Consider the following 13,773-nt stretch of genomic DNA (forward strand, 5'->3'; position numbering starts at 1 on the left):
TTTCATGGAGGAGGAGGAGGAGTTCGAAGATCGACTTACTGCGGGAGGACAATGATATATTGTTGATAGCGCTGCCTCGATGCGACAGCGCTTAGCAAGCAGTATGGATCTAGCGAGCACACTGCCGACGAATGTACGAAATGTGGCAGTGGTTGATCGAACTTGCAATGCTGCTCCTGATGACCCGACTCTTGCGGCACTACGAAAGGTTCTTGACTGTGCGTTTGAGTGGTGCGGCATTGGCCGCGTCATTGGAATGGCAAGGGCGTCGCCGCCAAGCAGGCTCCGACTTCGAGTCCTGGGCATTTTTACCACGGAAGGCTGTTGATCGTTTCCGGGTCAGGGAGGGCTCTGCGAGTCTGATGTTAGTTCGCTGATCGAGCAGCTGATTTTAAATGAGCCTCATTTGAGCGTCAGTCTGAAGGAAATCTCGTTGCAGACTTTCCGACCAGGGAGCACGCTGCCAGAAAGCGCAGCCTCCCAAGAAGATGTGTTGCGGGAATGCTCACGACTTCTTGTCGCAGCTTCCCAAGTGAAAGACCATCAAGCTGGCCCGCCGTGGGAACCTGGTCCGTCGGCTACCGCCCAGCAAGCTCGAAAGCAGTGTACTATTGTAGGACGCATGAAAGAGGGCGCAAGCTATCGGCGCCATTGCCGTGCCCATTACAAGGTGTACATGGCTGAGAGGGCCGCAGGGATCACATGTGATAATCCAAGATGTGACAAGGCACGGACGAGGCCTATGGCGATCTGTTCACTGGCCTGCTTCGTTCATTGCACCAACAAGCTGAGGTTGTGTGCCACGAATGGATGCAAAACGGTAATTCCGCCTGGGTATGGGCCGCCAATGTCCAAGACATGGCACTCCAATGAACGATTCAGACGTCCTGCTACGAGAATATCACCTCGAAGGTAGCAAGGGAAGATAGGTAGATACAGAGTGTTCGTTGGAAGAAGCTGTTTCACCTCTCTCGTCCGGAGAATAACATTCAAGCTCCAAAGTTGCATGTGTTGCAACCTCGGAGGTCGAACATCGTGGCCCAACAACCTGGGGACCGATCCTCCGGGCCCCGGACAGCCGGATGCAGGCTACATCGACACGCCGGCAAGGCAACGAGGCGGATAAGAATGCATGCAGTAAGGCACTGTGTGGAGTCCTGTATGAACCAAAAGGTAGAGAGCGGCCGGAACGAGCGAGTGTCTTGGCGCTGCGGTACCTATCAACCCGCACGAGTAGTGAGAAGCCATTGGATGTGTAATGCGGTCCAAATTGACCTTCTCGATTTGCAGAGTTATGCGAGTGCTGAAGCACCCCTCCACGGTCTCGAACAAGTCGACTTGTGCACGAGGTAGCGCCACTGATGAACAGCTTCAGAAGCGCTCCATGACTTCATCTGTGTCCTTGACGTCGTGTTATCGTTCTAATATGCCTGTCATTGCGCCTCTACCGTCATGGCTTCCCTGCCCTTGCCTAGACTGTGTCCTTATACTATGTCGACAGCTCAAGTCGGCGACCGAAGGCTCCTCATGTTCCACGTCACAGGCGTGTGGATGAACTTGTGTCGCCGGAGTCCCTCGACTGCTCAGGAATTTTGTCCTTTTCGACCACGGTCTCGGGTTTGTTCTCTATGATGCGTTAGGCACTGGTGGAATTGACGACGTCGGTTTACGTACCTGCGTTCTCGCCGCACATACCTCTCAGGTACAATTTATGGCTTCCAGGCCACATGTAGTCATCGAAAACCTCGCAGCACCTCTTCTTCATCGCTTCGACCTTCTCCTTTGTGTCTCTATTCGATACGTGCAAAGACAACCAGAAGAGCGAGACTGCTGCGAATGCTATTTGTGTCCTTTTTTGGAAGGCCTCTATCTCCTCACGGCAGGCTTCAAGTCTTGCAATGAGTTTCTTGAAGTGAGGTGTATGCTCGTCTGAAGTGCCCAGCGGCGGTGAGAACGCAGAATCGATGGCGGCGAACTTGAGTTCATCCTGGAATTCCTCTAAAGAAAGAGAGTTGCCATCGGGAATTCCTAGCAGCTCCGACGCAATCTTCTTGACTTCGGCCACCTGATCCGTGATCGATCTTATGGAAGGAGGTTGACTGCCGTAGGGAGACTGAAGAGGAGGATGGAGAGCAGCGAATCTTTCCTGGAGCTCCGTGACAGAGAGATTGTTGTCATGCGGAACTCCTAGCGCATGTGAGGCGACCTTCTTGAAATCGGCCATCGACTCGGCGTGCGTCGTGATTCCGTCGTCCATGATCGACGACGTCGATTGCCAGGATGGGATTGACTGCACTGGGAAGTCACGAATGCATGTTGAGGTGACCCGGAGGATGGTTTGTCTCGTTGAAAAGTAATGTGATTCTGGAGAGTGCATTTTGGCAGCAAGTATTGACTTTTCTGTTCGGTAAGTGAAGACCATGAGAGTGTATAGCCAAGTGACGGCATTCAGCGGAGGTTACCATCCGACAGATATACAGTACCTTTCCTCATGCTTCAATTCCTTCTGTCTTACATTTCACCCATTGGTTGATCCTCCTGTCATAATAGCATATGCCGCCGGATAGATCGCAACGGACAGCAGAACCGTGGCGGTCGATCGCAAGGACGCCGCTTTACTCGTGAACATCTTCAAGTCCTCCGGCACAGACCGCGCAAGGCCGGAGTTCTTGGAGCGGCTTCTTGGATCATATGACGGTGATTCCAAGGTCTTGGTCCTTTGCAGCGTCCCAAAATTCTCCTCTCATGATGCCTTGAATATAGGCTTCTCCCACAAGTATAAACTTGCTGCCGCCAAGTCCATCACTGGCGTCAACTCGCCGCAAGATGAATGGCACTCCAGCCCCTTTCAGTACGCAGCACACATCGCCTTGACGCAGAGTACGGTGTGCTACCCCATAGTAGCCCTGTTCTGTGCAGAACAATCGACGATTGTCAAGTGCTCGTCTCTGATTGTCGATCAAGCGGTGGACTTCATGATTTAAGAATCCGTCGGCTGCAGCTGATGTCTTTCCACTAACAAAAGCTTTGTAAGCATTCCACACTGTAAGGTGATGCTCCACGTCGTTTTCTGCTGGCGACTCATCGACGGACCGACCTGCGATGGTTACGAGGCTGAAGGCACATTCGCGCGCTCTCTGATCGGCGCCGTAGATCGATCGCTGCGCACTGCCTTCGTGTTGCGCAAGTTCATGCCACAAACACTGAATAGGCTGCTCCTTCAACTGTTCTTCCACAACAATGTCGGCAGACAGATGCGGTGACGACGCCCATGATACTGTATCTAGGACAATGCCACGCAGATGAAGTGATTGAGTCTCCCCGTCATAGCGACATACAAAGCGTGAGCCATCCAGATTGCCGGCACGATACCACATGCCCGGGTAGCCGAGCCAGTAGACACGAAATTGCTCGTTCCAGCGCGGTACCCATGATGGACGTCCTCCTTTCAAGGACGGCGATTCTATTGTGTGGTCAATGCATGAGAGCAGTGTCCATGGATGAGAGTCTGTCTCTAGCACACGTAACGCGGTCTCCAGGTAGATCTGATCTACAGACTTCTCATAGTCTGGCACCAGTAAGTTGTCCGAGGCTGCAGCATCTGCGCTGGGATGGCTGAGAAAGGCGTAGATATGGTCTCGTGCGTCTGTCGCTCTGTAGTACCGACCGTTGTTCAGTGTGCTTATGAAGCTAATACCACTCTCTGAGCGAGGGAATGATCTAGTGTAAGGCAACTCGTCCCGCCAAGTCGTTGAGTTCCTGTAAGCACTCCACAGATCCTCGAAAGTGTCCCATATTAAGCCAGAGTTCAGGATGCCGGTATGCGCACGTATGTCAGGCCGCAAGGCTATCAGCAACATGAGCTCGACCAGGCAGGACCAAGGCATCGTCGCTAATCCCCACTGAATAATGGCAGTCTTCGCAAGTCCAGTCTCGCTCAGTGTCCATGTTCTCTCGAAATATGGATTCTGCATCAGCTTGCTGACCGGTGTCCATGAATCAGTACCAGACGCAATAGGCGCGTTTTTAGTTGGTAGTGGCGGAACATCCTCGATGCTACCATGTTGATTGACCATCAGGTCCAACGTGCGGGTCGTGCTTTGAATCAAGCCGAAGCACTCAGCTGCTTCCTCTTCGCTGTCCATACCCAGCCAGACCACAACACGCTCAGCAGCAGCATATATCTGACCCATCTGAGCGACCTGCAAGCTCTTCTCTTCACTGTCCGACTGGTTAATAGAAAGTGCATCGGCCCATAGAATTCGGGCACGGTCACTGTAGCGCAGGTGCTTCAGTGCTGCAGCGAGGTTTGAGCCGATCGACTTCGGCCTGCCGTTGCAATGTATGATTGCACTGCTATTTGTGTCGTCCTCGCCCCAGACGTAAGAAAGCGCCTCATACTGCAGCGCCTTGTCATCGATCTGCTGCACGTGTATATCGCAAGACAGTATATCAGAGTCGGCATGAAGCTTGACGACCCGAATCCAACCCTGTGGTGGGATCACGCTGTAGCTGTATGTCGGCGACAAAGCCGTCATGTCGCTCACTTCATTCGGCGGATTGTCAGAAGCTGACAGACCAGCACTCATATCTGGAGGCTGAGGCGGAAGAAACTTCATCGGGGTGGTTGCGCAAAGAGTGTTTTGATGGTGCGCCTCTGCCCGCTGAAACGCTCGTCGTCATCCGCTTATCTCGCGTCAATTCGGTCTAAGCTACTAGATGCAGGGATGGGGCTCTCTCGTCGCAGAACCTCACACAGGACACAAGCCACATCTGCATGCTATATTCGGAAACAGGCAGATAGCAAGTGAACACGAAGTACCACAGCGGCTGGTCAAGCCACTCAGGCTCGGACTCATGTCAATCCTTGCTTGTGATGTGCAATGAACACCTGATCCCTCGTCGAGTCGACAGGATCATCGTTAATGGCGAGAGTGTTTGATGAAACTCACCTGAATTTCTGTTCAAAGATACTAAGTAGGCCTAAATTGTGCAAAAGTCGCAAGGCTATCGCCATGTGCACAAGCATCGCGGGCTGGCGGACTTCGACACTACAGCGCGATGCATAAAAGCCACGTTGGCACTATTCCGCGGATCGCTACGTACCGTCGAGTATCAGCATAGACGTGGCAAGAAGACTCGAGAATTCGAGAAATTGGTGCAAATAAGGTAGATACGCGAGGGGCGGCGATGACGACAGTGTGGACCGTCGCGGCATCGCAACGCCTACTAGTAGACTTATTATTCTCCTTTACATTCGCGCCACATCCCGCAGAAGTGTCTTCGTCGTCACCTTGGTGACACGTCTGAGGCACTTCATGATGATACGCATCGTCCGGGCCAAGAAAGCCCTCCTCAACTTTCTCAGGGGAGAAATATAGGCGCATCCTGTTGTTTGGTAGGATCCTCACACACACATTGATAGCTCTTCCACTCAACAGGGTCCTTGACCTTGCCTTTTGTCAACTCGGAAACGAACTTGTCGATGTCGGTCGCACCAGGCCATGCCACGCCGATCAAACGCTTGCCTCCGACTAGCCCGTCTGCCGTCTCAAGCTAGGGACCATCAGCTTCCACTTCATATGCGACACGCGCGCAAAATGCAATCAGGCTATGAGCTGCTAGATTACATGAACTTACCAGATTGCACCTGACTCCCGCATCGGGTCCGAAGGAGAGAAAAGGCGAGTCGAACTTGATGAATTCGTCCTTGCCTTTTGTCGCCCAATTGGTCCATCTGCAACCATCACCCTGGGGGCCTCTGCAGAATCCGGTATTCGAGCACATGTAGCTAGGTCAACGTCAACGTCTTCTTTCAAGCCCCTGGAACTCGAGTCGTACTGACACGCCCCAATAGCCCTCTTTGAATGGAGGCTTCTGTACGCCCTCCAAGTTCGGACATTGAAGTGCGGCCCGATCGAGAAGTTGAGGTTCGGCGCCTGAGTTCTGATATGCAGGCAATGAAAGAGCCGTACAAAACAACCTCAGAAGTATCACGAGCCGACGGCTAGCGGAAATGGACTTGAGGGAATACGACATGGCCTTGAACTAGCGGCGTGTCTTTTGCAGGCCGTGTCATGAGGGCCTTCAAGTACGTGGACCAAACAAGAGAACCCGTTTGCGCAGATGAACGATCGGTAAGCCTTCGTTCAGTATCCGATTGACGCTAGCTCAAGCGGAAAGCGATGAGTGAAGCACAAGAAGGCGCTGATGACTGGTGTGAAGGGAACGAGCGACCAGTAAAGCCCTTGACTTCCGTGGAATGCCAGGATCGGAAGTCACCAGACAGCCTATCGACTTTGGACTGGCAAGAACGACTTTCGAGCCTTAAGCTTTGGCTGGCACGAGGCAAGTGCCCTGACCATCTGAAGCATGCTCCGACGCATAATCAAAAGCCTCCTTCCACTGTTCTAAGCTGAATTCCTTCACAGCTGCAGCTCCAGCACGACCACCGAGGCTCAGATTGCCTGCCTCGACCAAACGAAGGAATTTTGGCACGTCCTCCCTCTCATACATCCACTTGCCTTTTAGCTGTAGATTCCAATGCATCACACGGTGGTATGGGATCTTGACATCCTCACTTCTCTGGCCGCCCATAAGGCTGATCCGTCCCGAGTGCCGGAGCGACATGATAGCGGCCTTGAAGTACGTTGCATTGGTCGCAGCATCGGGACTGATGTCGTAAAATGCGTCGATTGGCCGGGTACCTGCGGCAGCCTTGAGCGCAGTCATTTCCTCCTCCAGATTGCCGGTGATGGGAACAGTCAACAGACGATCAGCAGGATATTGCTCACTGAACTTTTCCCGCAACTGCGCCAGGACCCTAGCGTTCCGGCCCATAGCGATGACTCTTGCACCCATAGCAAGCGCGAGCTGAACCGCACCTGTGCCGAACGAACCTGTTGCTGGCGCGACGACGACTGTCTCGCCTGGTGCCAAGTTGATGTCGATCAGTCCGCCCCAAGGCACAAGCAATCTGGTCATACTCAGGAGATCGGGGATCTTGTACCCAAGCTCGCCCATCAGCCTCGCCTCGTCTAAGGCGAATACATTCTCCAGTGGGGCTTTGACGTACTCCGCGTATGTGCCGTCAGCCCAATGCTGCATAAGCTTTCTGCTTCCCTCGGTGAAGCCGCTGATGATGGCACTCAGGAACACATGAGAAGAATCGTCCCGGGAGCGGACCGTAATGTCGAACAACACCAGTTGACCTTTTTGGAGCTTCGTCGAGTCCGGGCCGACTGCATGGATGCGGCCAATGGCGCTGCTGCCAGTGGTCAATGGGGTGACATAGGGATATTTGCGTGTCCCATCGTAGACGTCTCTTGTATACGATATGACACCAGCTGCGAGAACCTCCAGGACGGCAGAGCCAGGCTCAGCGGTGGGAATGGCTACCTCTTCGACCACGAGGGGTTCGTACTGCCTGTGTTGGCGAAGGGCTTTCATTGTGGTGGTCGTCGTAGAGGTCATGTTGTCTCAAAGCTCTTTGTTTATCGATGCACCTATCTACAACGCTTTCTGTTTCTTCGTTGACAACAGTCACTCTTCGTCTTCCTGCCGGCCATCTTATATCGTCGTTTCGACTTGTTGACCATCATGATTACGGTGGTTGTGTCGGACTTAAAAATCAACTCTGACGGACTTCTCGACTCTTTAAGTCCATCATTCTTCACCTCGTGTTTGAATGCAGCGTCAAAAGCTAGGATGTCGAAGGAGGCTATACTGTATACGTCGAAACAGGTTTAGCTTCTATTGCCTTTGGCATTGAGCCTCGGTAGCGATCGTCATCGAGCTTTCAGCGGCGTATGGGAGGCCTTGAGTCGGACCCTATTTGCACCGCCTCGAGGCATGATTTCTGTGTACTACCTACACTGGTCGCACGATGAATAGCTCTTCATCCAGAACTAGATGCATACTGAGCACGGATCCGAGTGGACAGCATTTGCGCCCACCGCATTCCAGCCGCGTGCCCTTGCCATGGACAAGTCCGCGCCTGATGTACACATCGTGCGTCGGCATTTTCTCTTCGGCGCCGAGTCACAGAAGGTCAAGAGGACGGCGTAAGTGAGCAAAGAGACTTGCTGTCATGCAGCTGTCCTCACAGTATGTCCTCACAGGTGACCACGATGAACGAAGGGCCGTCTCGACGACCCAGTCGAGTCACCATTTAGCTCCCGAATTTTCCTCTGCCAACGACTAACAAGGATTCCCTATCGAATACTGGTCAACTTCACCATTAACGGCTTCTTGACGGCAACAAGACCAAAGATCTTGACGTCCATCCAGTCCGCCTCGTTAGGATTGTCCAATGCCATATCGAAATACCAAATCATGTTGGCCAAGATTAATCTCAACTGAGCGTTGGCCAATTGCTGTCCAACACAATTTCTGGGGCCAACATTGAATGGCTGTATGACTCCCTTCAGGTCGTCTTTGTGATCAGCTCCACCTGGCAGCCAGCGCTCGGGAACGAACGACTCGGCGTCCTTCCACGCGCCTGGATATCGACCTGCCACCCAGTGGTAAACCCCGACATGGGTACCAGCAGGGACGTGCTCACCTGCTATGACTTTACCGCCCTTGTTCACAGTGCGGCGGGTAGTCTCCGGTCCAGCTGGCCACAATCGCAGCCCTTCGGAGATGCAAGCGTTCTGATACTTAAGCGCATTGACTCTTGCCAGGGTGATATCATCGGCACTATTGAAAGTTGATCGCACCTCTTCTTGCAAGATTTTGAGTTCCCGTGGGTTTCGGAGCAGAAGATAGGTCAGTCCAAGCAGTGAAATGGCAACCGTATCAGTTCCGGCGAGTACAAAGTCGGAAAAGACTCTGAAGGCGCGATCCGAGGTGAGGCCCTTTTCTGTATTCATGTCCATCGTGAGGTACCCGAAGGCATCGGTCCCATCACCAATTCGCCCCTTGTCTTCTATCAGCTTGTCCCATCGTTTCTTCGCCTTCTGCTCAAACACTGCGTACTCCGGCATAGCCTTTCTTTTGACGAGGAAGTTGCGAAGAAAGAAGTTCTTGCTGAATGCTGTGCCGATCGCAAGTCCGGCCAGCTGTTTGTGATTCTCAGGCTGCTCTGGGATTGCTTCACCCTTTGCAACGGCGCCGAAACTCTCCTTGCTCATGAAATGGCCGATGATATCGGATGTGACAGCCTGGTACCATGGTGTTAGATCGAAGGCAGAGTCTGGCTGTTCTTTGAGTCGTTTGACGAAGAATGCAATATTCGACAGCATCACATCTTCCCTCTGGTTGACGCCTCGGTCGCTCATAAGCGGAGACAGCTTTTTGCGCTTCATCTGGTGGACAGCATCGTCTGGTTGGCCGAACACACCTGGTGACCTCAGAACTGGCATGGCTTTCTTGAGCTGTTCCTCTCCCCTAGCTGATTTGTAGATGTCGTTCCACGCGTCCTCATTGACGTACGAGATCTCATTTGGTGCAACGCGTACAATTGGGCCATACTGCTTGTGCAGCTCCAGCACCCGATGAACCCATTCTCCACGAACGACTAGTCTGATCTGTACGAGATTGGTGAGGGCGAAGAGCTTCGGGCCTTTGTATTTGGCGAGTGGGTGAAGGTAGAGACGATATATCGCTCCGGCTACAACAAATGTGACTACCTGTGGTCATTAGCATGGAAGTGCTGGTGTCAATATGCGATCTACCTGTGCGAACAAAAGCAAGAGGAGTCGCCAGACTGACAGACCGGCCAGCAAAGCTGGTAGCGATGGTAAGCTTTCCATGGGCAGGAGTAATAAGCCTACCTCTATACCTCTAGACTCACGGGGGGCCTCCCCAGATATCTATATACCCAGTGTCAACGTCTCACTTCCTTTGCGAAACCTAATTCGCATGTTGCGCCATTCCGAACATAGAGATCAACCATCGCGTACAACGATAGTAATGGATTGTGCGTAGAAGATGAGATGCCAAACGAAAACGACCTCTGGACCTCACCATACCATGCACGTCAAGCAAAGGCGATTACCTGATCGATTCAGGCGTGCCCTTCGTCTTCGCAAGATGTTCGAGGACCCGAGCCTATCGCTGCAGCGCTGGGCGCCCAGGCTTAGGGCGTATGGAGATGCCTTATCTCAGCAACGCCTTCCAAGATTTTCTCGCCTCTAAACGTCGTACCAACGCACTTAGCTACCCACGTTATGATCTGTGGAGGCCACCGCTTCTGTGGCACGCTAAGAAAGGGCCTGTAAGATGGCCTCGTACACACAAGTGCTTTCCTCTTTCAGCGACTGCAAGCCTGCAAGGTGGATGGCTCGGCGGATCGCCCACTTTTCCCGTGAGTTGAAACTTCGCGGCTATCAACCTGAGTTTCGAAGGAAGCAGACTTAATGTCCTACGAATGGCCTTAGCAAATCATGTATTTCAAAGCATCAGCACCTAACAGCATCAACTAGCTAGGTATGGCGATATCTCTCCAACTCAGGGATCGTGAGTTCTCCGCTGCTGCGCACAGTGAGATGCATCCTCTTGTCCTCACAAGAACAATGCTAGCCGTGCCACCATCGTTCCAGCTTAGTCCCGCGAGCACCGCATTCAGCTATCATACTCACCGACTATCTCAACACGATACCATAGCACCCAGAAGGATGTTCAGTCCTCGTCGAGTTGCTCAAGGCAATCACATTGCCACACCTAGCGAGAAACAGACGCTTCAGCTGCTGGTTTCGCGCCAGAGACTTCATCGTCTTCCCTACTGGCAGCTTCGTGATTCTTCACTCTCTTTGCTTGGGCCTCGTCATCCATCAACAGAGGCCATCGAATGAGTGTGTCGGACTCACTTCATGGATGCGGATGAAACCTGGCCCGGATGGTCTGTGATAAGAGTTAAGTGAGCATGATGCCTCTTCGTGGTCGCCATAGATGAATTGTAGTCGTACACATACAAGCTCGGTCTGTTACTCGTACCCCTTGATCGTTCTCCCCGACATACAATGCGACCAGGAGAGCCTACCACCCACGATGAGTGTACAAACTCATGCCACTAGATCGGAGGTGGCACGGACGCTGATGAAATGCTTGCTGACCACTTATGAGCCAGTCCGGACGTCTGTAGAGGCTCAGGCCAGCTAGTCTGCCCGAGATCGCAGAGTGAGTCGGAGGACGAGGGCAATGTAATCCAGAGGAAGAAGGCAACATGGGGTTTAGGTTGGAACGGTGGAAGGCACGTCATGCGGACTTTGCCATTTCTGGTAGAGACTTGGCGGAAGGACAGCATTTTCGCTTCACAAATCCTCAAAAACGATTCCCTGATTCAAAAACATCTCTTCGACAGTCCTGGGCAGCCTCAAAAAAACAAAAAAAACGGTTTGCGTCTCTTTGATAAAGCGTGTCATCCTTAGTGCAGGGGCCATGCTAATCTTCTCTGTATCGTTTCAAATTGACCAAATGGACCGAAGTCCAACTTGCCAAGAAGCAAATTGCAAAATATATACCTCAAATTTTGCAGGTCCACTTTTAGGCTCCCGTCAGTCACTCACTCACTCGGGGTCATCGCCTAAAATGGTCTCGGCGCGGGCCCGAGCCCGCCAAGATAGCCCCCGTGACTTTGGCTACTTAAGTACGCTTGCCACGTCCGTCCAGCGGCTTCTTGCCGTACTTCATTCCTTCACATCTCCAGAAGGCGCAAAGCCTTGTGGCATATCCAAGCTGCCCAGGCATTTTCGTCTGATTCATTCCAGTAAGCGCTCATGACAAGATGTGGACTCTTGCTGTGTGCATAGCGTCAACAGCCGGGACACCACCGGCAACAATGCCGTGTTTCTCCTCGCAATCTCTGATGGCTCACATGTGTCGACGAGGTCTAATTCAATATGTCAATTTGAAACGATACAGAAAAGACTAGCATGGCCTCTGCACTAAGGATGACACGCTTTATCAAAGAGACGCCCTATCGGGCGTCATTGCACACAGAATATTTCTGGATCTGATCGGCATCCTGCACTGACTTCTCTTTGGGCAGTAGGGCACGACGAAGAGGCTCGAGCCAGTAGATTGCGACACGGCTTGCTATGTCGTGCAGCCCTGCCCACATATCGCCCAGGTGAGATCGCACGCTGGAGGACTGGCCGCACTCCCATGGCTATGGAGCAGAGAGGCAAGTTTAAGTGGATCAAAGATTAAGACTATGTTTACTTCAAACACTCTCCACGAGCCAAACATCCATCTGCAGCACCTCTCAGGCCGGATTTGGCGCAGGAACACTGTAGAGGTATACTGGGACGCAGGAACAGGCCAAGTTCGTAGCGTTGTTAGTGATGGCGAAGAGCTGCGGAACGTCGTAACTCGCTGTGCAGATGGCCCAGCCAAAGAAGCCTGTGCTGTTCCAGTACAGCCCATTACCACCGAAAAAGTAACCATCGGTGTCAGGAGGGTTGCTGCCGCCGATAGTGACGGGCGATGTGCTGGAATAGAAATCGGGCACGACCACATCCATGTACCACGGGCCGTATTGATTGCCCGTAAAAGTGAAGCCGACCTGGTAACCGTCGTCTGTTGCATTTGCAGCAGGTGGCAGGAGGTTGGCTGTCATGGCATACGAGGCATTGGTAGATGCGGCAGCGATGCCGGAACCGGCTCCAGTGTGATGAGAGTAGATGTAACTGCCATTGTACGCGCTGCCACCGGCCACGGTGTACATATCGATGGCTTGTAGAGAGAAATTTGACGTCAAAGGCTGGGTCGACCGAGCATCAAGAGGAATCTACGGCGGCGCTGGCAGCAGTCGCGGCGATGAGGAGGGACTTCGAGATATGCATCTTTAAAGTTGTGATGGCGATTGGATGTAGCGAGTCTTCTGGGTTTTTGCGAATGCTTGGAAACAAAGGTAGCCGGGGATGATGGTCACTGGTGGTGCGACTGTGCTTCAAGGGCCGGCTCTTGATCGACTCACCAGTGCAACAGCCCGTGGTATATAGCCATGAAACATTCAAAGGCAATGTCACAATGTACTTGGGATGTGGCTGAGGCTGAATGGATAGTGGTGTGTGGTGTTCTATGGATAGCCGGTATGGTTGCAAGGATAGCGCCCGCTAGGCTGCAACAGGGAACTCAACGCCTGAATTTGGGCTTCGCGGCGAAGCTTGATTCGACTTTCCGCTCTAGGCGCAAGGTAGACGCAGCGGCAGCCAGTCGTAGGATTTGACGCCTTAGAAAAGGATGTGGCTCGACTCCCCATAGATTGCGCAAGCACTTCAAATACAACCCAAGGCGCAAAGCACAGCCTTCAGCCCGTACCTTCGATGGTCATGTCGTTGACCATCTCCGTTGCACTCACTCATCCATGCTACGGTATTGACAACATGGCAGTCAGCGTGAGAAGCATAAGTATCGACTGCCTCTCACCTCGATGGTCTGTCTGTTCATCACAACAATCTGCATTACATCAAGAGCAAGCATCTTCACAGAGCTACCAGTCACCCTTTCAACACCAACTCAACCTCACCTAGCATAAAACATACCACCCACCACAATGGCTCAAGGCTTCCCTAACAGCTTCAATATCGACTCGGGCAACTCTAACAGCCCCTACGCCGCAGGGGCATGGATTGAGCCCTGGCTCCTTAAGCACTCCACATTCTACCGCAAGCATCTCACTCGCAATGGACGCCAAGAATCAAAGTCGTCCTGTCGTGCTGGTGTTATCGATGCAGAGATTCAGTCGAGGAAGTACTCTACAGCTGCTATAGAGGGAAAGAACAGTGAGGATAGCATTGCTGCTGGAGATGTGCCTGAGGAGTAGAC

At 52.6% G+C, this 13,773-nt stretch overlaps 6 protein-coding genes across 6 annotated transcripts; all 6 read right to left on the minus strand.

The window, feature by feature from the left end:
* Nucleotides 1-1,537: 1,537 nt before the first annotated feature.
* AB675_559 (uncharacterized protein) lies at nucleotides 1,538-2,257 on the minus strand (the record flags this gene model as incomplete). The annotated part of the gene is made up of 2 exons (XM_018145824.1): nucleotides 1,538-1,626; nucleotides 1,675-2,257. The coding sequence occupies 2 exons, from the start codon at nucleotides 2,255-2,257 to the stop codon at nucleotides 1,538-1,540; spliced, it is 672 nt and encodes a 223-aa protein (XP_018005807.1).
* A 430-nt stretch (nucleotides 2,258-2,687) lies between these two features.
* AB675_560 (uncharacterized protein) lies at nucleotides 2,688-4,589 on the minus strand (the record flags this gene model as incomplete). The annotated part of the gene is made up of 1 exon (XM_018145836.1): nucleotides 2,688-4,589. One exon carries the CDS (start codon nucleotides 4,587-4,589, stop codon nucleotides 2,688-2,690), a length of 1,902 nt encoding a protein of 633 aa, XP_018005423.1.
* A 775-nt stretch (nucleotides 4,590-5,364) lies between these two features.
* On the minus strand, nucleotides 5,365-6,039 carry AB675_561 (uncharacterized protein; the record flags this gene model as incomplete). The annotated part of the gene is made up of 3 exons (XM_018145847.1): nucleotides 5,365-5,556; nucleotides 5,641-5,791; nucleotides 5,846-6,039. The coding sequence occupies 3 exons, from the start codon at nucleotides 6,037-6,039 to the stop codon at nucleotides 5,365-5,367; spliced, it is 537 nt and encodes a 178-aa protein (XP_018005776.1).
* A 288-nt stretch (nucleotides 6,040-6,327) lies between these two features.
* AB675_562 (uncharacterized protein) lies at nucleotides 6,328-7,473 on the minus strand (the record flags this gene model as incomplete). The annotated part of the gene is made up of 1 exon (XM_018145858.1): nucleotides 6,328-7,473. One exon carries the CDS (start codon nucleotides 7,471-7,473, stop codon nucleotides 6,328-6,330), a length of 1,146 nt encoding a protein of 381 aa, XP_018005886.1.
* A 740-nt stretch (nucleotides 7,474-8,213) lies between these two features.
* On the minus strand, nucleotides 8,214-9,755 carry AB675_563 (putative sterigmatocystin biosynthesis monooxygenase stcF; the record flags this gene model as incomplete). Its single annotated transcript, XM_018145869.1, has 2 exons — nucleotides 8,214-9,632; nucleotides 9,678-9,755. 2 exons carry the CDS (start codon nucleotides 9,753-9,755, stop codon nucleotides 8,214-8,216), a joined length of 1,497 nt encoding a protein of 498 aa, XP_018005591.1.
* A 2,453-nt stretch (nucleotides 9,756-12,208) lies between these two features.
* Nucleotides 12,209-12,670, minus strand: AB675_564 (uncharacterized protein; the record flags this gene model as incomplete). Its single annotated transcript, XM_018145880.1, has 1 exon — nucleotides 12,209-12,670. The coding sequence occupies one exon, from the start codon at nucleotides 12,668-12,670 to the stop codon at nucleotides 12,209-12,211; it is 462 nt and encodes a 153-aa protein (XP_018005789.1).
* Nucleotides 12,671-13,773: the final 1,103 nt, after the last annotated feature.

This window comes from Cyphellophora attinorum (assembly GCF_001299255.1).
Source record: "Cyphellophora attinorum strain CBS 131958 chromosome Unknown Contig1, whole genome shotgun sequence".
Lineage (NCBI taxonomy): Eukaryota > Fungi > Ascomycota > Eurotiomycetes > Chaetothyriales > Cyphellophoraceae > Cyphellophora > Cyphellophora attinorum.